A 22153-nucleotide genomic window follows, 5' to 3' on the forward strand; every position below is an offset into this window, starting at 1 on the left:
CATCCTACCCTGGCTGCTCAGGGAGAGGGTGGATGAGAGTACTGTGGCCTGAACTGCAGGGACTGAGCTGGGGTTGGCAGGATGGGCACCCTGTCAGCTCCCCTGAGGCATCTGAGTGGCATTTTGGCTTTCTGAGCAGTGGCTCTGAGCTCCCACTGCATTTCCAGCGAGCACCATCATCTCAGACCTGACTCACATGATGGTGGCAACCATTAGATATAGAAATAAGGAACCAACTGCAATCACACAAGATGCTTTCCTTAACTGTTCCCTCTTTTTTTTTTTTCCTCTCACTGATACCCTTTTTTTTTTCTCTTGTTTCTTATTGCTCCTTCCTGGCTGCTCACCTGCCTGCAGGGAGGTAAGTGCCTTTCCCTTCAGGAGTGATCTCGATGCGTTTGTTGTGAGTTTGTTTTCAAAGGGTGTTTTCTTTTTCCCTCCCCTTTCCCCCAGAGAAAATCCAAGATCACAGCCTCACGCAAACTCTTGTTGAAGGTGAGTCCTGAGGGCTGGAAACTCCCTGGGATTTGTGTTGCTGGGGGGAAAGGAGCCGGGGTTGGCGTGCGTGGTTGGTGGGACAGTGATGAGGAATGGCACAAATATGGGCCGTGGGGAGCAGCTCCCGTCCCACCTCTTGTCTTCTCACTCATGTGGGCTTTGTGGTCCAAGCACCAAACAAACCTCCCCTCACCTCGCCTTCACTGAGACGGGGAGAGGCTCTGACACCTTCAGCTCTGAAGCCACAGCCCCTGTGTTGGTGCTCCAGCAGCATCAGCCCAGGCGCTCCCAGGGACGTGGCTTGGGGTAAACAATCAATGCCCAGAGAGTGCCAACGTCAGCACCCGTCAGGACCACGGCACTGCAGCTGCTGCTGCTCCCCCCGCCTTTGGGGCCCCCACACGAAAGGTGCAGGGGAGTTTTGATGTGTGTTTGGGGGCACAGCTACAGCAGGGAGGAGGTTTGGCAGACGGGACTGTCCCATCCTACAGATGTGGGACGAGTAGGCTTGGGTGGTGGGGGGGGAGGAACAGAGGAGCCTGTGCACACTTCTGCCATTGAGTTGTGCTTGTAGAGTTTGATGCTGGCGAAAGCCAAGGAGGAGTGGGATCAGGAGATCGTGGACAAGCAGTCAGAGAAGGAAAGATACCTGTCGGAGCGGATCACACCGCTGCACACCAGCGGGCTCTCCTTGAGCCAGCTCCAGGTAATTCTCAGGTCCAAGGGTCAAGTGAGCTCCTTGGGAGCGTGGAGGGGCCTCACTCACTGCTCTCTCGTTGTGTTTGGCCCCCAGGACCTGTGCAGGGAGCTGCACGAGAAGGTCGAGATTGTGGATGAAGAGAGATACGACATTGAGGCGAAGTGCAACCATAACACCCGGGAGGTAGGAGGCAGGATGGGCTGTTTGCAGCAGCTCCCTGCCAGGGGGTAGCTCTGGGCTCCACGGGGGTCTGACAGGGACTGGCTTGAGCTCAGATGTGGGACATGCACCAGGGTTATTTAAGGGCTGGTGTTTGCTCTGCAAGGCACCACTCAGCACAAGGTTCATCCCTGCCCAAGGGAACTCAAACTGTCCACGGGGTCCACAGGCAACCTCCTCGCTCTCCTGGTCACCCTGTGTGACCAAGAGGGTTTCTCATGGTGCAGCTGCCACCTGAGCAGGCTGGGACGAGGCCACCACAGCAGCTCTGTGCTCGGGTGGACAGTGCCTTGGTGAGGATGGTCCTCATGGCTGCAGGAGAGGTGCAGACCCCTCTGGGGCTCAGAGACTCCTGCCTCACACACCTTCTCGTGCCAAGCAGCCCACGCAGCGACCTCCCACTCACCCTCCTTCCCTCAACCTGCAGATCAAAGATCTGAAAATCAAAGTCCTGGATCTCCGAGGGAAGTTCAAGAGGCCCCCCCTGCGGCGAGTCCGCGTCTCCGCCGACGCCATGCTGAGGGCTCTGCTGGGCTCCAAGCACAAGGTGTCCATGGACCTCAGAGCCAACCTCAAGTCTGTCAAGAAGGAGGACACTGAGAAGGTGGGTGACCCTTCTGGAGGCCAGTGATGCTCCCTAGGAATGCCCTTGCCCTTCTCCAAGGTGCCCCTGTCATCCCCTGTCAGCCTCAGAAAGAGCCTTGTGAGGCACTGCCCATTGTGGGATGTCACAGGGCCACGTAGGAGCAGTTTGACCAGGCCAGGTGGATGGGAACAAGTGAGATTTGGGGCTATGTCCGTGATGTTCTTCCTTCCCACAGCACGTGGGGGTCTTTTATTCTTCCTCGGCATGACTGCTGAGCTGCACGTACAGAGAGTTTGCTCTTTGATCATCCAGGGAACCAGGAGAGCTCCTGATGGGAGCAACAACACCCAGAAAACTCCCAGGGAACTCCCAGGCCTAGATTAGATAAAACAAAGCAGCCCAGCAAGCACACTTGACCTGAGATAAAGAGCCCAGTTCCCACCAGTTTGGCAGAGGTGTGAGAGGGAAAAGTCTCAATACCAGGGATGAAGAGGGTGTCCCAAACCTGCCTGGGGTGTGCAGGGGCCCCAACAGCAAGAGTTGTGCTGCTTTCCTAGGGCCCCTCCCCAGAGGGGTTTTACCCTTTGGTCCCAGCTCAGCAGATTGGATGAGATCTCAATTTTCAACTATTTTTCCTTTTTCTTTCTCTTGCTAGTCTAGCACTTTTCCAGTCCTTTGGGTAGAAAAGTGTGCTTACAGCCCTCAGCACCAGGTGGTGAATGGATCTGGGTTTATTTTAGATGTCATGAGATGATGTTGGGGCACAGCTTGTAATCTATGAATGCTGTGGGTTGGCAGAGCAGACACCTGGATGTGGTCCCAGAGCTGCCATCACCTCCCCTGTCTGCTCTGGAAGTGGCTGCCAGGCTCTCACTGTCACAGCAGCAATCCCAGTCCCCTCTGAAAGCTTGGGGAAGGTGTAAGAGGGTTTTATGGGAGCTGGAAAGTCGAGGCAGGACTCTTTTACCTCTGCCCCAGTGTGCTGGTGTCGATCCGAAATCCCACGTGCTGGTTTTCAACTCCTAAAGAAATTTTTCTGGGACTTCTGTGCTTTCTAGTGCAGGAATGCAACTTAGCCAGGCTTTAGAGGGGCAGTATCCACATGAATCCAGATCTCCCCGTGGAGATCAGACCTTCCCAGTCAGCTCCACGTGCAGGGACAGCCGGCAGAGCTGGATCTGCGGGAGGAGTCTTTGCAACAGGGCAGCTGCCTCCCTCCCCCAGCTCCTTGTGCAAGGGGCAGGGACAGCGTGGGGCTGCTGCTCCCGCCATCCCCCAGCCCCTGCACCCCTGCATCCCTCCCGGCAGGAACGCCCCGTGGAAGTGGGTGACTGGCGGAAGAACGTGGAGGCCATGTCGGGGATGGAGGGCAGGAAGAAGATGTTCGACGCTGCCAAGTCCCCCACGGGGCAGTGAGAGGTAGGGCCCTGCTCCCCCTTCCCCCTGTGCTCCCTGCAGCCTCCTGGTCTGTGCTTGTGGCCAGGGAAATGCAGAAACCAAGCCCATCCTCGCAGGAAGAGAAAGGCATCCCATCCCCATCTCCCACCCCGCACTAGGGATGGGTATCTGTCCCACATGTCCCTGCCAGCAGCTGTTCTCTCTCAGCTTGTCCATGCTGCCCATGTCACACCATGGGCATCGCTGGCACTGACTTCAGGCTGCTGAAAGCAGCCCAAAAAAAGCTCCTCTTCTGCCCCACTGCTCTGTTTCTTTCCCACAGGAGCATCAGGAAGAAGAGACGCCCCACCCCTGCTGCCTGCCTCCCTTTCCCTCACTGCCCCTCCGTGCTCTTCCCACCCTGACCCTGAATTCACCACTGAGCTGAAACCTGTGCACAACTGTGTGGGAAGGAGACCTGAGCTTCTTTCTTCCAGCGCTGCCATCAGCCCTGCTCCTGCTCAGCCACTCCCCAGTATCACCTGCACGGGCCATGCTGTCTCCAAGGGGCCACCGGCCATCCCTCCCCTCCCACCACTGCAGAGAGGCCTCAGAGGTGGCTCCTGCTCCTCCCTCTCCCCCATCCTCTGGCAGGTGCAGCCTGAGATGTCCCGGTGTGGCTGCACATGTATTAAAGGACGGTGTCCCAGGCAGAGCGTCGCGTGGGCTCACCAGTGGGGACACTGGCCAGGGGCAGGGGCTGCTCCACAGCCTGGTGGGGAGGTCCTTTCCTGCCCCCCTGCACTGTCCTCATGCTGTCCCTCAGGCCAGCAGCACATGCTGGGCTCAGGCTGGCTTTGGGCTCATCTCTTCCAGCCCCCAGGCTGCTCCCTCATCTCTCACCAGCCCTGCTGAGCCCTCCTGGCCACCCTTGCTGTGCTCCAGCAATGCCCCAACCTGCCAACCACCAGGCTGTGAAAGAGCTGCCTGCTGGCTCCCTCAAACCCCCCTTTTCCTCTGGTTTTAGAAAAGCCTTCAGAGCTTGCTCCCCAAGACAGCAACTCTCCCACCAGCTGCCCCATCACAGGTCCAGGAGCTGTGGGAATTGGGGCAGCCCCATTCCAAGGCTTCATTCAAACAGTGCTTCAGGAGAGCACGAGACAAATCCACCTTCCAGGCCAAAAATCTCATGCTCCCCCCACCTCAGCCCCATCATTTCCTGTATCACAGCTCCCCAGACTGAGGCTGGTTGAGTGAAAGCAGCTGGGAATGTGTCAGCTCATCCCCAGAGCAGGGCAGGAGGGGTGAATTAGTGAGAATTCACACTATACTGGGCCTTCTGGGTGGTTGCAGTGCAGGAGATGCTCGGGCCCCACAGAGTGCTGGTTTTGGTGTGTGTAGCAGTGCCTTGTCCATGTTCCCAGAGTATCCAGAGGAATTACAGCATCCACTGGTTTCAAACCCACACCACAGCATGGGTGTGTTGCAGCACACCCCATCCCTTTGTAGTAAGCTTGTAAAGTGCAGAAAATGCAATAAATTGGGAGCAAAGTACAGGTCTTTGACAGGGCTGGAAGGAAACAGCATCAAAAAGTGTGTGGCTTCCAAGGAACTCAAATCTTCCCAGGAAAAGATTAAATTCCTTAGGGATAAAAAAGGGTGGCCCTATGCAGATGGCTCCTGCAGGACTCTCCACAGCAGGCTCGTGGCTGGCAGTGCAAACAATGGAAGGTGGGTTTGGTTTTGGAAGCTGGATTACTCTGGGCAATCTTTGACCAATTCAGGGCCTGACCTGCTCACTTTTGTCCCTGGACAAAGAGGGTGAGGGCAGGTGGGGACTGATGGGAACCCTTCTTTCTAGCACGGTCATTGGCACTCAGGCTGCCACAACACCCAGCAGCTCCTTCACAGAGGATTTAAAACTCATATGAAAACTCATTCCAAAATCAGGGTTCGATCAGAGGTGGCTGCCAGCTGGAAAATGCACATTTGCTTCATCAGCAAACACTGATGCTTGATCTTTGTCATCCCACCTGACCCTCCAGGCCCTTGGCATCCTCCTGCATGGCTGGAGCAGTTGCATGGCACACACAGCCCTTTCCACCCATTTCTTTCCTGTTCAAGCTTGATTTGGCCAAGCAGCTGCAGCCTGGCACGGCTCCAGGACTCACTGACCCCTTATCCTCACCCCACACAGCCCAGGACGGGCTCTGGGCAGGCACAGCTCTGGGAACTGAGTCTGTATTTGGGGCCAACCCAAGTGACTCCTGACTCAGAGGTGATCAGAGATCACTCACAGTGAGAACCCAGGATCTGCCAAGGCCCAACCTGCCCCCCCACTGGAGGCAAAAGGTTTTTTTGGCTACCATCCTACCCCTCTGAGCTCAGTGCCCGAGCAGGAGCCGTGCCCAGGCAGCGTCCTGGGATCCCGCCGTGTGCGCTCTCCCCAGAGGGAACTCACACACTCGGCAGCGATCCTGGCACAGGAAGAAAGATGTGCAGGGAGAGGTAATGACTGTTACCTGACCAACTGGTAGAGCTGGAAAATGCAAGAGAGGATTCGTGGAAACAAAGGCCTTCTTCAGACCTGGAAGAGAAGCAGAAAATGGCACACCAAGGGTTGAGAACAGTTGCTCTGAGCTTAGTGCAATTATGCTAATTTGGTAATTAAAAAAAAAAAAAAAAACCAACTCAAAAAACGGGGTGGCGTTTGTGGGGTGGAGAGGGATGGATGGGAGATGAAAGACACTGCAGGTGATGGGTGCTGTGGGATCAGGCCCCAGCTGATGCAGTCAAACTGTGCCAGGGCCCGTGCCCAGCTCATCGTCAGATCCTGCACGCCAAGAGACCTGAAACTGCGGCCGAGCAGAACCTCAGGGCTGCCCAGTGGGACTCTGCAGCCACTGCAAGGACCAGGCTGGGTGTGCTCAGCGAGGTCCCACATGCTCTTGGTGTTGGCTGCAGGTGGCTTTGTGGGGCTGCCTCGTGTTTTAGATCGAGGGGGAGAGAAAAACCCAACCCCAAAACTCTTCACTCCCCAAGTTCCCCTACTTTTCCAACCTATGATGCTCCCCAGTCACCGTGTCCCATTTTCAACCCTCTCTGGTGGAAAACCACACTGACTATCACGGGAAAACAGAGGTTTATGGATTTCAGTTTTATTGGGAACATGGGAAAAACATGGGGGGAAAAGCCTCTTAAGTGAGATTGAACCTCAAGGGGAAGATGCCACTGTCTGCTCTGAGCACGAGGCTCTCCTGGTTTTGGATCAGGGCACTGGGAGCCAAGTCTTCTATCTCCACTTCTGGAGCTGTTTCTGTGGCTTTGGGCCACCTGGGAGCCCAGCTCTCCCCTTGGCAAAGGTGGAAGGTGGAGCCTTCATGTAAGAAAGGGGAATCCCAACTGGTTTGGATTGGAAGGGACCCAAAACTCATCTTGTTCCACTCCCTGCCATGGCCAGGACACCTTCCACTATCCCAGGTTGCTCCAAGCCCCATGGCCTTGGACACTTCCAGGGATGGGGCAGCCACATCTTTCTCTGTGCCAGGGCTTCACCATCCTCACTGTGAAAAAATTCCTTATATCTAAAGCACAGTCCCCTGGTTATTTCCCTCCCAAATGACAATAATCTCATTTTTTTCTGGCTGAATTAGAAGGCAACCCTACAGTAATCCCCTTTTACTGAAAATTCTGCCCAAATAGGGGATTTACAAGGCTTTTCTTAGGGAGAGAGACTGATGCTGGAGGGGTCACTATGGAAATGGTGTTTCTTTCCAGTAGAACTGGAAGTCAGTCCTGTTTCCTTGAGCTGAGCAGAACTGCCTCACAGTTTGCTCCAGTGCAGCCAAAAGCCCCCAAAGCAAAGCAAAACAAAGCAAAGCAAAGCACTTGAAAGTTAGAACTGCACAAATTTCAAATGAAGTTGGACAGTAGAAAAAAACCCACATTGATCAAGGCAGTGATTTTCTACTGGAAAGGTTTTTCTGGGAGAACTGCAATGAGGGAGATCAAAGCAGCTTTGTCCAATGAGGATCTTCCACAATATCCCTCCTAGTCAGTTGTGAAATGGTCCCTTCCTCTCCTAGGATGCTCTTGCTGACCAGTCATGCTCAGAGACATCTGAACTGTGCCCAAATATTTCCCCTGTGGAAAAGGTTAAACAGTACCCCTGGGACCCCTGTGGCATTCCAATCCCACCTGGATGTGTTTTCCTGTGTCACCTGCTCCAGGTGACCCTTCTTTGGCAGGAGGGTTGGACTGGGTGATCTCCTGAGGGCCCTTCCAGCCCCAACCATCCTGTGATTCTGTGATTCCCTGTGCTCTGAGGGTGAGCCAGGCTTGTCTTGTCCATGAATGGAAAATTTTACACTGGATTGGATCTGGGGAACCAGAGCAGTGGCATCTGCTGAGAAGGACAATCTGCAGGGGATGCAGTGGGAACCTGAAGGATAATGTAGCACCTGTGAGGCACCACGGTGAAATTTCTGAACCAAGAGTTGTCTGTTTGGTTTTTTTCTTTCAAAAAGAAGTTAAGCAACAGAAATAGGCCCTTTGTGAGTGAGGCACTTTGGACAACAGTTATTCTTTTCCTGCAGGAAAGTCTGTGGTCAGTTTTTGTCCAGTTTCTGAGCAAGCCTGCACCGATTTCAGACACTCCCTGACTTTCCTCTCAGAGCAGAGGGGATTACACAGCCCTGTCCCATCAGTTCATGGCACACCTCTCCCCAAAACCTGAAGGAATTGCTGTGGAGGAAGGAGAGCCCTGGACCAGCACAGGGATACAAGGAGATTTTTAAAGCTGGTGGGACCTTTGGGAGCTGTGACACCGCTGCAGAGATGGGATGGAGCTGAGCAAGGGTGAAAAACCCCTTTCCATGGCCATCAAGCCCAGTGGGGAAGCCTGAGCAGGTGATGCTGCTCCACCACAGCGGGGATGAGCCTGAGGAGCCGAGGGAGGAGCTGAGCCGTGGTTGATGCTGAGGGATGGCACAGCACAGAGGGTGGAGGTGGAGGGTTCACTGCTGGGCCCCAGGAGAGGCTGAGGAATGCCCTAATTACAGCACAGTTGTGGAAACTGGAAGCTCTCCACTGCCCTGTAGCCAAAGAAACAGGATCTGTGTTGGGATGAGACACAGGACAGTGTTCCCAAGGGAAAAAAAAACCCTCTGTTGAATCTGGTTTAGCTCCTAAGTGGGTATAAATGAGTGTCTTCTGCTGATCTGCATCAGGGGAAGGTCTGGCCTCCCTGAGGCAGGTGCAGGTCCCCTGGGCAGAGCAGGTACCGAGTGGTTTGGCCCTGGAGCTTCTTCCCTGCTCACAGCACAGTCCTGTGGCACCCAGAGCACAGAGCTCTCCTCCCCAGGCTGTGGATCTGGAACAGCACACACGACATTCTGGTGCGTGGAGTGGATCAGGATGAACATCAGAATGGTCCCCCCGAGCATCCCTTCCCCCACAGACTCACCCCTCTGCCTTCATTTCATCACCTTCACCTCTAGGGGCCTGCAGGTTGGGCTGGGCCTCGGTGGTGAGCTCAGGGCAGCCAAAAGAGCTTTATTAAGGGAAATCCAGTCTCACAAAGCAACTGGTGTTTGCTGAAGGCATCAGAGAGCTTGTGGATAAGGCAGGCAAGAGTTTTCCTGGATTTCCAGAAGCAAAGATCTTTAGGTCAGACACAGCTAAGAGGGAAAGTCCAAGCAAAGCTAAATAATCAACCAGCAGATAGGAAACAGTAGTGAGATAACAAACTGCTGCTGATAATTCCTGTGCTGATAATTCCTGTGCACTTGGCACAGCAGAGGTGAGGACTGGTGACACAGACGTTCAGAAGGATCTGGCAGGACTTGGAGTTTGGGGATAAAATGGCAAAGGATGTTTGGAGGAGGATAAAGTGACACACAGAGGGAAAATTCCAGCAGGGCTTCATATATGAGACAATGGGCTCTGGGCTGGCTCTTGCCTGCTTGGGATGGGTATCTTTGGTGGGCATGAAAACACCTGAGGAACATCAGGGAAAATAAGAGTTCCATGGCAACAAAAATCCCTAACCACGAGAGATCAGTGCTTTGTGCTGTTGAAACAGCTCTGCAGGACTCATCCAAGTTAAAGGAGGAGTTTTTCCAGCAGTGAGGAATAGACCTTGGAACTTCTTACTGAGGGATGTTTTTTATACTAACAATTTTCCTGGGTTTTAGTGAAACTGGGCAAATCCGTGGAGGAGAAACCCCCTGAGTAACCTCAAATAAAGAGTGAACTGAGCATTCAGCTCAGAGGGTTTCTGAGCTGAAAATAAAATCTGGGAGAGTGTCACAGAGGCTCATCCTCTGCCTAATCCCCAGACACTAAATGTCCATCTAGAATTGCTCCATCTTATTAATACAGGGAATCACAAACTGTGAGGTTTTATATTCCTTTGCTGGGGGTGTTCTTTCACTGCCACGTTCAGTCTAATCCTTTTGAAAATCCTGCTAAGTCCCGTGCTCCAGTGCTATCCTTTGGCAATGAGTTTTGCAAGCACAGTGCTTGCCATGCATTAATCAGAAAGGTTTATTGCTTTATAGTAGCTCAGTGATGCTCCACTGCTAAATATAGTTGGTTAGCAATTAGCAGGATGCTTGCAAGGTCATTTAAGTAAATTTTTCCCCCCCTTTATGCCACAACTCATGGAATTTTCTGTATGTATGAAAACACTTGAAAGAAAAGCAGTTGCTGCAAGAAGAAAGAAAGAAAGAAAGAAAGAAAGAGAACAAACCCTGCTCAGAGCGGAGGGCTCAGTTGACAGGGTTATCTTTTAGAAATGGTATTTTAATCAGGAACCTTTGATTAAAATAGTTGCTCAGGCCACAGACACACCCCTGTGGGCTGGAGGCGTGCAGGGCAAGCCCAGCCTTACAACCAGTTCCTCGGCTGGCAGAGAGATGGATCTCCCAGGGTTTGGAGGCTGAAGTTGTACTCAAGGGGTAGTGGGAGCACAGGGTCCTGGCCATGCTGTGTGCTTGGGTTGGACCCCAGTAAAAACCAGGCTGGGACCTCCTGGACCCCCTGTCACCCCAATAAGTCAATCAGCCCGTCCCCCATTGCCTTCACCCCTGCCCTTTGAAGGTGGTGTTGCCCTGTGTAGGTGTGGGTGGGGGCCTCAGGGCAAGTCCAGAGGGGACGATGGGTTTGATGGGCTGGGTCCAAGCATGGGATGAGCCTGGGCACACAGCTCCTCTCTGGCACAGGGCTTCAGCCCCGAAAATTGAATCCTGCCGTGTTTCAGCCCTTTTCCTCTGAGGCTTGGTGAGTGTTCTCTAACTGCAGAAGAGCTGGTAACGTTGTTCTCATAACAATGCAGAGGCCGTGACAGCTCGATCCAAGCCATCTAGAAAGGGCTGGAAGGAGCGCGGGGGGGGGACCCTCCCATGCTCTTTGGAAAGCGCTGGGCTGCACCCAGCCGGAGGTGTTTTAATGACTGTTTTGGATCGCTGGGAGCCAGCCTCCTCCCACTCAGCCCAAGGTAATTCACCTCCTCCGCCGGTGCTGGAGGAGTTGTTGACTGGTGGAGGGCGGCTGGTAGAACAGGTTCTCCGCAGGGAGTTGTCTCCGAAACCCTGGGAGACCTGGATGGATCGAGCCCCGAGCGCGGGTCCCTGCTCGGAGCCTGGCACGGCAGGAGGCGAGGAGGGAGCTGTTTTTGCGTGGCACTTCTGGGCAGGGCGTCTTTTCGCTCCGCGCCGCCGGTAGACGAATTACAGCCCTCTTGCCTGTGTCAAGGTAGATAAGGGACCATGTGATGCAGCGTGGTGTAAACTGGTGGCAGGCAGGGTAAAGGTGCTCAGGGAAATAACCTTGCAGGGAGTTCCTCCCTCCCTCCTTCCCTCCTCGGGGGGCAGAGTCTCCGGGCAGCGCTGATCCAGCGGCGCCTCGGCCTTGATGCCTGCTCAGGTTTTGGGGGCTCTCTGAAACTCGCGGGAAGCAGGAATGTCTCTGAGCAGGAGGAATTGGTCCGATCTCTCCAGGTAGGTGCCGGGGTTTAAACGCTCAGCCCTTCCCGCGGGTGGGAGGCAGGGGGTGAGGGTGGGCTGCTGCACGGCCAGCCGGACCAAGGGGTGTTGGGGAGGATGGGAAGAGGGGCAGCCACCCTGGGGGTGTTGTTTGCGGAGGTGTTGCCAGCCCCACGGAGATCTGGGCACTGCTGGGGTTTCTTGTGGGTGGGCAAGATCAGAGGCGTTTTTGTTTCTGCTGCCTGGGGAAGCTGAGCACTGCACGGGAAAATTACCCTGGAAATTCATTTTCACCCCGTGTGGGATATACTTTGGGTCTGATTTGCCTTTCTTTGGGGCACGGTCTGGCTGGGCTCTGCCTCCAGGCTTGCTCTGGAGATGGCTGGGGTTTTCCACTCAGCCCATGCCCATACAGCCCCTGGGTGTGTGTCCTGGCTCTGCCCCTGCCCATCCGGTGCTGAGCAAGCCCTGATTCAGCGGCAGTCACTGAGCCATCCCTGCAGCCTTTCCTAAAGAGAGATTCTTGGCTCCAGTGGGAGCCGGGGTGGGTGAGGCTCCTGGGCATCGTGGGGTGAGTCAGGGGCTCACACGAAGCTGGGGATCCCTCCTGACCTCCTGCAGGCCCCAGGGCAGCACTGCCAGCCAAGTGCAGGTGGAGTGATGGAGACTCAAACACAAAAACCTCCCGCAAATCAGAGAAGAAATCCTGGTTTAAGTTGATCTGATGGTTCTGAGACTTAATTGCAAACCGGGGTAGTTCGTGTAAGAAAGGGGAATCCCAACTGGTTTGGGTTGGAGGGGACCCAAAACTCATCCTTCCACTATCCCAGGTTGCTCCAAGCCCCATCCAACGTGGCCTTGGACACTTCCAGGTATGGGACAGCCACATCTTCTCTGTGCCAGGGCTTCACCATCCTCACTGTGAAAAAATTCCTTATGTCTAATTGAGACCCCCCTGCTCGGAGGTGTCCAGCTCACACCCTGCCCTTCCATGAGTGGGATGGATCCAGAGGACATTCCAACCCCATCCAAATCCACCTCCTCTGAGCCACGGACCTGCCCAACCACAAGCCCAGCACCCTGCGTGTTTCACAACCCAGAAGGCAGTTCCTGTGCTCTCATTAGATGAGGCAGCACTGAAACAGCAGAAATGTCAGAAATCCCTGCGCTAATGATTAACAGGAGAGGACAAGGCAGGGACACTTGCCAAGCTTTTTACTCATCTCTTTGAGGTTAAAAAAGGTAAGACAGCGAAAAATAAATCCCCCTTTGAAAAGAGGAGGGGAGGATTGGCGAAGCAAATCCGTCGCCTAATGGGTGGATTTCTTAATTAGAAGTAACGAGAAGCTGCATGTGGAGGTTACGTGCTGCCTCAGAAAGAGCCAAGGAGGGAAAGAACCAAGGCAGGAAAATCCCAATTTTCATTTTGAAGGAGCCTGTGTGCGTAAAAACAAAGAACGAACTGGCAGTCACGTGGATTTAAACCGACGTTAGTGCTTGGTGCAGTCACTGCTTGAGGGACAGGAGTGCTGAGCACGTGTGTGTGCCCATGGATGTACCTGCCAGCCTTTCCAGGTGGGAATGTGTGTGCAGGGATCGCTGCACTGGGACAGCAGACACGGCTGTGCTGCCTTCCCAGCCCCTCCGAGCTGTGTACTCAAGGTCAGGGTCAGCCCAGGGGGGTGGGCACGAAGGAGGTGATGCTCATCAGCTCCCCAAGGGCACAGCCCAGCCTTTTCCCTCCCTGTCTCTCCCAATGTCAAGAGTGACATTAGGGACCACCTGGAGCCCCCTAGCACTGGGTTGGATTGCTGTTGGGGTGTGCAGGGTGTTTGGGGGTGTAGGGGGTGATGGGGGCAGTGGGAGGGAAGGGCATCACCCTCCCCCCAGTGTTACAGAATCTGCTGAGTTGGAAGGGACCCCCAAGAATCCAAACCCTTAACTCTGCACAGGATCACCCCCAAGAGTCACACCCTGTCCCTGAGAGCATCGCCCAAGAGCTTCTTGAGCTCTGTCAGGCTTGGTGCTGCGACCCCTGCCCTGGGGAGCCTGCTCAGAGCCCCACCACCCTCTGGGGGAAGAACCTTTTTTTGCTAAGGCACAACCTAAACATGCCCTGACACAACTTCAGGCTGTTCCCATTGCCCTGTCCCCAGCCAGGACCTGCCTGTCCCTCCTTGCTCTCCGTTCCACTCCGCTGGCCCTGCTGAGCTCCCCCCTCCTGCCCTGAGCAGGAAGAACAGAAGCCACAAACAGTTGCGGGGGGTAATGTGGTTTAATTTATGACCCAGCTTTGATTACACAGTAACTCGTAACCACGCTGAGAGTCACCCTGTTCGCAGTGGGGCTTGCCCAGACCCGGCTGACTTTTACCTTCTTAAAAGTCAAATCCACGGAGCACTCCCAGCCTGGATAACACTGGAATGCCAGTGACAGAGGTGAGGGTGAGGTTCTGGGATGGACCCTCTGCCCCAGCAGGCTGTTGGGGTGCTGGGAGCTCCCTGCATCTGTTTGAGGCTGATTGAGATGCTGGAGGTGAATGAACACTGGTGTGAAAAGCTCCATCCAGCCAATAAAAATATTTTCCAACACAGTTCATGCACTGGCACAGAAGGTGGGAAGGTTTAGTGCAGAGAAAAGACAGGAAAGCTGGTGTTTTCCAGACAACTTTGTATTCAGGGTGACATTTTATAAACCCACACGCATTTGGCTTGTGCAATATAAAATGTTCAAAGACGATGATAAACCTTTTCTTTTTGGTACAGTCTGTGATTATAAACAATACCCAGTCCAGCCACATGCAGGGAGGAAGAGGAGCCCCTGCCAGCCCTGTCCCCAGGCACAGCATCTCAGCAGTTGCCTTCAGCACTTGTGCTTTTGCATCTGAGGCTTTTTGCTCTATAAAAATTAAATTGCCATCACCACAACTTGCTTTTGGTCTAAAATCTTCTGCCACTAGTGGTTACCCTTGCAGTTCGTGTGGTTGAGGTCTGTGTGGTGGCTCTAGGGTCCAGGTCTTGCTGAGTTACAGGTTCAATATCCTTCCTCTGGAAGGTTTGCTTAATGTAGGGATTCCTTTTCACTGAGTGCTCCCTCCAGCAGGAGGAATTGGGAGTTGCAAAGTTGAGTGCTTGTGGTGGGAAATGCCTGCATGAGCTGGTGGAGTGAGAGCACTTTGCTACACTTGGCTCTCGCCGGCCTCCCTCTCCTCCAGCCCCGTGCAGGGCAACTTCTGTCATCCCCTGGGCCTTGCCCAGCGTGTTTCAGTTTCCTTTCTTGTGTGGCACCAGGGCTGCAGGCTCCCCGTGCAGGACACAGCCTCACCACCTCCTTATGTTTCATCCCAAACAGCCTGGCCAGGCAGAGGACCCTCGAGGATGAAGAAGAGCAGCAAAGAGAGCGCCGGCGAAGGCACCGGAACCTGCTGTCCTCCACATCGACGGATGAGGAGCCTCCCAGCCCTGGGAAAGACCCCAGCCCAACTTCCAGCAGGTGTGTGGGGGGTCCTGCTGGCATCAGCCTTGCTCCTGATGCTGACAGCTCACATCTTGCTGCCTTTTCTCAACCTGCTGCTGCAGTGGGTGGGAGTCTCTCCTGGATGAGGGTGGGCTGAGCTGTGGGAAGAGCTGGAGTCCTTTGGGCAGAAGGATGGGCTCCACAGGAGGACTGAAGAGGGGGTATCTCTGGTGACCAGTCTGGTGGATTGACTTCCCACCAACACTTCACGCTTAAACACGCTGGGATTTTTTTCCCAGTCCAGTGAAGAGCCGCTGACACACTTCCCATCCATCGGCACACCCAGCACAGTGCCCTGAGCCCACACCTCCTTGGCACAGGACTTGGTGGATGCTGGTGTCCTGGGATGAGGCTGCAGAAATGCTTAATCTCTGACACAAAGAGAAAATAATAAAAAAAGACTTTTAATCCAGTCTTATCCTCGGAGACCCGGGCTGGGGTGCTGGAGATGAGTGTGGCTGCAAGACCTGGTCTGATTGGGGTACTCCGGGATGTCGGTGGAACTTTGTGTGTCCCCATCCAGAGCCTTTTGCCTCCCTTAGAGCATGAAAGCCATCCCTCTGGCCCTGGGCTGCCGAGGTTTGCCCCCCAGTTATGTCTCTGTCTCTCTAGACCTCAATCCCTGGTGAAAGCAGCGTCTCCAGAGGACGGGGAAGAGCGGAAGCTCTCGGAGGCGCTGAAGACGCAACAAGGCAGACGGATGAGGTGCCTGCCACCTGTGTCTGAAAAACTGAAGCAGGAGAAAGAGCAGAAGGAGCCAGGGCTGGGAGAAGGCCACACGGAGGCAGGGACACAGCCAGGAGTGAGGCAGGAGAGCGTCTGGGCGGGAGAGCGAGATCAGGATGCAGCCAAGGGCAGAGGGGACCCACCAGGAGATCGGCACCCAGAGCCTGTCTCGGAGAGGAAGGTGGTGCTGAGGGGACGGCTCCGGGACAAAGAAGAACAAGGTGTGGGGACTGCCCGGGGGGAGCAGAGGAAGGAGCTGAGGGAGCTGCAGCAGCGGGTGCCACCGGAGGTGGGGGGCTGCCGGCTCCGGGAGGTGAAGATCCTGACCAGGCAGGGAAGCCGCAGCACAGAGGAGAAAACAACCTCGGTGGTGACCTCACCTCTGGAGCAGCAGGTGAGCAGGAATGGACAAAGCACCAAGCCTTGGGGTGCGGGGTCCTGGGTGCAGCAGAGAGAGAGGGAGAGCCCAAAAGTACCAGGAGGGAAATAATGGGACCTGAGGGATTTTGGGGAAGGTTTTTCTGAGAGCTGCAAACCACGAGGTGGTGGAAAGGGTCCCTTCATCTCCTGCCCTCCCTCACCTGCACTATTCTGACCAACTTCTCCAGTAAGCCCCCACTGACATCATAGATTCACTGAAGAGGTGTTTGGGGCTTTGCATATCCAAGTGAGGCAGCCAAAGCTTGGAGGATTTAAATCTCAAAAGTCCTGCCTCCAAACCAGTTCCCACCGTGGCTGTTCCCTGCACCTCTCAGCCTTCTCTCTGCAGACTCCGCAGGGACGCATCTGATGTCTGCTTTTTCCTCAGCAGCCATCCAGGAATCCCTCAAAGCAGGTTATACAACTGTCTCCCACACAAGACGAGCCTGCAGAAAAGTCAGACCCTTCTCCAACTCATGCCACCTACAGCAGCTCCATCAGACGAACCAGCCCAAGAACCGTCTCCTTTCGGGTAAGAGCTGAAGCAAGTGGCCAGAGAACCTCATTGAAGCAGTGGAGGATGGGAGGGAGGGAGGAAGGGAGGGTTGCTTTGGCCCCTGGATTATGCTGGCAGAGCCTGTTCTCAAAAGTGTGTTCGAAATCCACCCTTGGGCTGGGCACTGCAGTTCTGCTTCAGTCTTCCCTTCATTTCCCTTCTCTGTGTCTGACCAGAGGCCTGTGATGATGGACATGTTCATGTGCTTTGTGCTGGCCAGTAAATTTATGGGAAGTGATGAGAAAACAGGGAGCTCGTTGTCCTGAGAATTTCCAGAGTCACAGGAATCACCATCCACTTTCCGGCCTTTCCAGTCTTATTTGAAAGCACGGGATAAAAATAGAATCCATCTCCTCCCTTGTTACGACTCTGAGAATATATTCAATTTCAGCCCTCCAAAAAAGATCTGTGCAATAAAGTGGCTGGAGAGGCTGGGAAAACCAAGAAGTGTTGAGACCCTCCCTGCTGTGGATCAGGGCTGTCTGGCTGTGCTTAACTGACTTTCATGTGGCTTTATCAGGAATAAAACTGTTATCACCACAAAGCATCTTTAGTCTGGGGAGCTTTGAGATAGGAGATAAGCTCTGCTGTGGGTGCAAATGGAGCTTGCTTGGCACTGGGGGGGAGATGGCAGAGATAGTTTGTCCCACGCTTGTCTCTGATAACCAAAGCTGGCTCCGGTATCTCCTCTCCTTGTGTCTTCCAGATCATCTCGAGAAAGCAGAAAGAAGAAAGCCAAAGCCCTCTCACAAGGAGGTCAGCACCTCCCTTCGTGTTACTTTGGTCTTGCTGGGCAGGAATTGTCCTCCTTTGTTTTCCCAGGGGGGAGGAGGAGGAGGTGGTGGGACATGGGGGTTAGTGAGTGCCCTGGCACAGGTCTGCTGGACATTGGTCCCTGGACAGTGCCTGGCTGAGCAGGCAGAGGACAGGACAATGTCCAGTGTGCAGCTTGCATCTGTACAAGATCACGGAATCACAGACTGGTTTAAGTTGGAAGGGACCTTAAAGATCTAGTTTAAACCCCCTGCTGTGGTAGGGACATCTTCCACTAGCCCAGGTTTCTCCAGGTTCCCCCCAGCAACGCCCTGCTGTCTCTTGGGTTCTGTAGTTTCATGTTTCACTGCTCATGTCTGCACAGGAATGGTTGTGTTGAGTGGTGCAGCACCACAACAGGGTCCCATCCGTGGGGATATCAAAACATCCCCTGCAGGTCCATGAGAAACATGACCTGGCTTTGGTGGACAGACCAAATGGGAAGGTTTGGCCAGGTGGCTTAAAAACTGGAGGAACCAAGAGCTCAGATGTGAACACAGGGAGCTGAGAGGACCCCCTCTCCTGAATGCAGGACAAGGGAGTGGGTTTATGGACACTTGGGCTGGCTCCTGTGCTGTAGGCAAACCCAAGCTGGTGTCAGGGAGGATGCAGTTCAGAGCTGGCAGTGGTGAAAACAGGGCAAGGTGAGGAGCTCAGAGATGCATTTCAATGTACAGTGTGGCCCAAGTAAGACAGTGAGACCCAGAGATCTTGGCCACCAGCAGGGAATGAGCTGCCTGGGTTCACCTGGGAGATGGATGCAGGACTGCTGGGGTGAGATGGGATCTTCTCCTGCCGAGTGCAGTCCCCAGGACCATGAGCTGAGTCCAGGAGATCCTGAGGGGGCTGTGTTCAACTCTTCCCTCTTCTTCATCAGTGCGAGTCTGAGGATCCCAGGTAGCAGCAGCACCATTGGGGAGAAGCTGGAAAAGTACAACTCAGCTGTGCAGGTACCAAAACCACTGGGCATAGCCAGGCTGGGGTGGGAGGGATGTGTGGGAAGAGGGAGAGAGGTGACCTGTAACCAAGTGAGGAGGGGAGGGACTGAGCTACACTGATCACCAGGGCTAATGGGGTTGAAGAAGATGGTCCCAGGCAGAAAAAGGGATTGGCCTCAGGGTTTTAGCAGCAGAGTGGTTTGAACTGAAAGAACCACAGAACGGTTTGAGTGGGAAGGGACCTTAAGGATCATCTCTTTCCAACACCCTGCCGTGGGCAGGGACACCTCCCACTAGACCAGGTTGCTTCCTGCCTTGGGAAGGGTCTGCACAGTCCTGCTGGGGGGAGGCAGTGGGGCAAGCCTGGGAGCTGGTGAGGGGCAGGGAGGGAGCAGACCCCGAGGGGCTCAGGCTGTGAGCCAGAAGCAGGGCGTTGCTTTTCACCCTCTGGGGAGCAGCACGGCCCCTCTGACGTCCCTCTCTCCTCCCCCCAGCGCTCGGAGGGCGTGAAATCCTCCGTGCCTGTCCAGAAGAGCCGCCTGCTGTCCTCGGAGGGGGTGGCCAGCAAGCGCAGCTTCTTCGAGGCGAGCGCTCCCAGCAAGGCGGAGCCTCTGGCCGTCAGGAAGGTAAGGAGAGCTGGCCCGAGCGAGCACCTCCCAGCACCGCCCCGCACCAGCTTTCTGGGCAAATCTTCCTCCTGGCATAAGCAGGGCACAGCCTGGCAGGGGGCAGTTCGGAGGGATTTGGGTGCCTGTTGAGCGGTGCCAGGCGGGGCTGGGCTCGGGCACCGAAACTCCTCCGTCAGTCTGTGTGGGTTCCTGCCGATGTGCTGGCATTTGAGGAGCTGGGATGGAGCCAGCGTGTGGGCTGGGCTCTCTGCCTGTTGCAGCTTTGCTCAGCCTCCCCGTGCCCCGGGGACTGGCCTGGGCTGTGTTCGTGCAGTGGGAGAGCTGGTGCTGTAACCCCGGCGTCCCTTTCTGTGCCGCAGGACAGCCTGAAGATTCCAGGATCGGTGACATCTCGCATTAATCTGTGGATCAGCCGGGCTCAGGAGCCTGCCAAGGAGGACAGTAGCAAGGTACCAGCTTGTGCCAGCTCCTCGGGGGAGAACCCTGAGGCCAGGCAGCCTGGCAGGGCAAGGTCCTGCATCTGGGGTGGTGGGGCTTGAATGAAGGGTTGATGGAGCTTTGGCTGAACCCACTAAAGGGTTTGAGAGGAGTTCAGCCAGGTTTGGAGGTCTGAGTGCTGCAAGGCCACAGTGATGAGGTATTGAGGCACTAATTGTTGCTGTGCCCTGGTCTCAAACCCAAAATGCCTGAGACAGCTGATTCCAGCCTTTGGTGAGGTGAGGAGGGAGCAGGTGCCAGCTAGGTGTGCATCCCAGGACATGTAGGGGTACCTGACCTTGTCACCTGTGAGAGAGATCACCCCAGCATGATCCCATCTCTGCCAGTGTCTGGAGGACTAGCTCTGATCCAGGGGTCACTGAGAGTTGTCACTGAGAGAGTCACCGTGTGCTCAGTCCTTCTGCTCTGAGCTCTGAGGGGCTTGGACACCTGTTGTGTGCTCTGAGAGTCCTGATGCATGTGTGATCTGGGGTCATCTGCCCCCTCATGTGTATCGCAGTCCCCCCAAAATAGGGTGTCCTGTAGCTGTGGGGGCTCAGTGCCCAGCTAAGGGGCCTCAGAGGTCACCACTTTGCCCCTGAGGCTGCTCCATGGATATGGATGTACCAGAGACAGACAGGAGGGCCTTTGGCCTCAGCATGGTTTTACTGTTCTTGGAAAGGCTCAGTGAATCCTGGGCAGGTATTTTGGCCACTGCTCATAGCAGAGTCTCCTGCAGCCACCAGGGTACAGGACCAGGAGGGGCAGCTCCAGCCCAGCCCCACAGCCAGGGAAGGCAAGCCTGGGCACCCCCAGTGCTGAGCTGCAGAGATCAGCTCTGCCCAAACGTGTCTGTGCAGGGTGGCTGTGCTGGCTCGGTGTCTGCCAGGAAAGGGTTTGCTCCTGGGGTCACTCCTGGGCAAAGCTCACAGCTCCTGGATCAGTTTTCCTGTAAAAACCCCTGCTTCCTCTCTCTGGGCTGGAACTGCACTGGGTTTTGAGGGTCTACCAACCTCTCAGAACTGGCTGGTTTTACCTGAACAGTGTGTGCTTCAAGGTTTGGTTGAAGTCAGACCGAGGTAACACTGGAGAAAACCTTCCTGTGGCACTTATGACTCTCCTGTTTGCAGGAAATCAGGAAAATCAACAGCCTGCCAAAGCGTGATGTCTGGATAAAGCAGCCTGGAGACACCCCTGGGGACACCAAGGTAGACACAGAACTGCTCTGGTGCATCCTCTGAGTCTGGGGCAGAGCCAGGCCCTGCCTGCTGGTGCATCACCCATAGGGCAGGAATAAAACAGGCTGTGGGGGGAGAGGGAACATGAGGGTCATCAGGACCCCAGGGCTTGGGGGAGTCAGCAGGAGGAGACAGCTGGAGGCATCTGTAAGGGTGAGGAGGAGTCTGGTCTGGGAGAAGAAGGGAAGTAGCATGTGGTAGGATATAGGGGATGCCTGCCTGCCTCATCCCCTCCCAGGTCCTGGTTAAAGCAGCTGCCTCTGGGGGCTTTGCAGCCCCAGGCCCAGCCTCACTGGTTCTCACTTTCTTTTCCAGCTGCAATAATACCAGTTGTAATATCAGACGATCTGGGAAAAACTGATTTGCTCTGAAGAACAAAGCCCAGCCCTACCCAACCATCCAACAGCTCACTGCCATGAGCCCCCTGTGCCATGTGGACCACCGGAGTCCTCTGCTTGGGGGATGGGAAGGAAGAAGGCTGGAGGAGTCTCCCTGTGCTCCCAGTCCTCACTCACTGCCTGTCTGGGGTTGTCCAGGCCTGGAGGCTCCTTGCAATGCTGAAGGCAAACTCCTGTCTCGTTTTCCCACAACATTTTGGTGTTCTGCTCCTGATCTCTGCCTGTGCCCCATAACTGCCCTTGCAAAGGGGATCAGCCCACATTGTGTCCCTCACAGATGGAAGATGCCAGTGGGGCAAGAAGCTGCCTGGCCAAGGGAGTTTCAGCTGCACATCCGTGGACATGTCCATCCCTTCTGCCTGGCCCGTGTGAGGTGAGGTGGGGCAGGCAAATATCCACCCCACCTCCCAGGATGTCCCTGCCAGAGGGACCCAGCCAAAGGAAAATGGTGTTTGCAGAGTCACACAAGTGCTGGTGTAGCTCAGAGATGCCTCGTGGATGAAGGGTGCACCTGGTGGCCCTGGTGCTTCCCTCCAGCACTTTTGCAGCTGAACCAGAGACTTGTCCTTGTCCCTACCTCCCCTGCCCCTACAAGCAGTGACCCCTCTCATTTAGTGATACAGGGAGGGTGGGCTGGCCCTGGCCCTGGCCCTGGCCCTGTTTTGGGGGTTGCAGGGAGCTGAACACCCTGTGCTGGGCCCCATTTCCCTCTTACCATTCCCCCTGAGTTGTGCAGGCCCTGATCCTGCTCTGGGAGCCCACCCAGCAGGGATGCAGGATGCTCTCTCAAGGCTGGCTTTAGGGTGCCATGGGCAAAGGGCTCAAATCCTTGTGCTGGGGGCATTCCATGGGCTTGGGCTGTGCCTTGAGCAACCACTGTGGTGACAGATTTGGTGTGGGACTCTGCTGCTGCCCCTGGATCTGAGCTTGCTTGTTGGGCTTTGGAAAGGACTTGGTTTCCTCTGTGCCTTTTTTTTTTTTTTTTTTAATAAAAGTTGCTCTTTCTAAAACACTCCAGGTCACCTGTACTCCTGGGCTGGGCTGGAGAACTGTTCACTTCCCTTCTCCTGGCAAGGG

The 22153-nt window shown here is 55.0% G+C and overlaps 2 protein-coding genes across 3 annotated transcripts; both read left to right on the forward strand.

Moving 5' to 3' along the window:
• The first annotated feature begins 458 nt into the window (after nucleotides 1-458).
• TNNI1 (troponin I1, slow skeletal type) lies at nucleotides 459-3419 on the forward strand. Its single transcript, XM_050327152.1, has 5 exons — nucleotides 459-495; nucleotides 1073-1204; nucleotides 1292-1381; nucleotides 1845-2021; nucleotides 3312-3419. Exons 2-5 carry the CDS (start codon nucleotides 1079-1081, stop codon nucleotides 3417-3419), a joined length of 501 nt encoding a protein of 166 aa, XP_050183109.1. The 5' UTR covers nucleotides 459-495; nucleotides 1073-1078.
• Nucleotides 3420-11147: 7728 nt separating this feature from the next.
• Nucleotides 11148-22088, forward strand: LAD1 (ladinin 1). Of its 2 annotated transcripts, none has more exons than XM_050327137.1 (10): nucleotides 11148-11380; nucleotides 14717-14857; nucleotides 15494-16001; nucleotides 16416-16559; nucleotides 17290-17339; nucleotides 18274-18346; nucleotides 18829-18960; nucleotides 19323-19412; nucleotides 20571-20648; nucleotides 20994-22088. In XM_050327137.1, exons 1-10 carry the CDS (start codon nucleotides 11343-11345, stop codon nucleotides 21000-21002), a joined length of 1263 nt encoding a protein of 420 aa, XP_050183094.1. In that variant the 5' UTR covers nucleotides 11148-11342; the 3' UTR covers nucleotides 21003-22088. The 2 variants fall into 2 exon arrangements, with proteins under 2 accessions (XP_050183094.1, XP_050183095.1); XM_050327138.1 differs by having other exon boundaries at nucleotides 16419-16559.
• Nucleotides 22089-22153: the final 65 nt, after the last annotated feature.

This window comes from Myiozetetes cayanensis, unplaced genomic scaffold (genome assembly GCF_022539395.1).
Source record: "Myiozetetes cayanensis isolate MyiCay16 unplaced genomic scaffold, myiCay2020 scf32, whole genome shotgun sequence".
Taxonomy (NCBI): domain Eukaryota; kingdom Metazoa; phylum Chordata; class Aves; order Passeriformes; family Tyrannidae; genus Myiozetetes; species Myiozetetes cayanensis.

Excerpts from the sequence above, each read along its gene's own strand:
- TNNI1 (XM_050327152.1), top strand. The coding sequence starts at position 1,079 with ATGCTGGCGAAAGCCAAGGAGGAGTGGGATCAGGAGATCGTGGACAAG. Across the intron at positions 1,205-1,291 it reads TCTCCTTGAGCCAGCTCCAG|GACCTGTGCAGGGAGCTGCA; the intron begins GTAATTCTCAGG and ends TTTGGCCCCCAG. Across the intron at positions 1,382-1,844 it reads GCAACCATAACACCCGGGAG|ATCAAAGATCTGAAAATCAA; the intron begins GTAGGAGGCAGG and ends CTCAACCTGCAG.
- LAD1 (XM_050327137.1), top strand. The coding sequence starts at position 11,343 with ATGTCTCTGAGCAGGAGGAATTGGTCCGATCTCTCCAG. Across the intron at positions 17,340-18,273 it reads CAAAGCCCTCTCACAAGGAG|TGCGAGTCTGAGGATCCCAG; the intron begins GTCAGCACCTCC and ends CTTCTTCATCAG. Across the intron at positions 19,413-20,570 it reads CCAAGGAGGACAGTAGCAAG|GAAATCAGGAAAATCAACAG; the intron begins GTACCAGCTTGT and ends TCCTGTTTGCAG.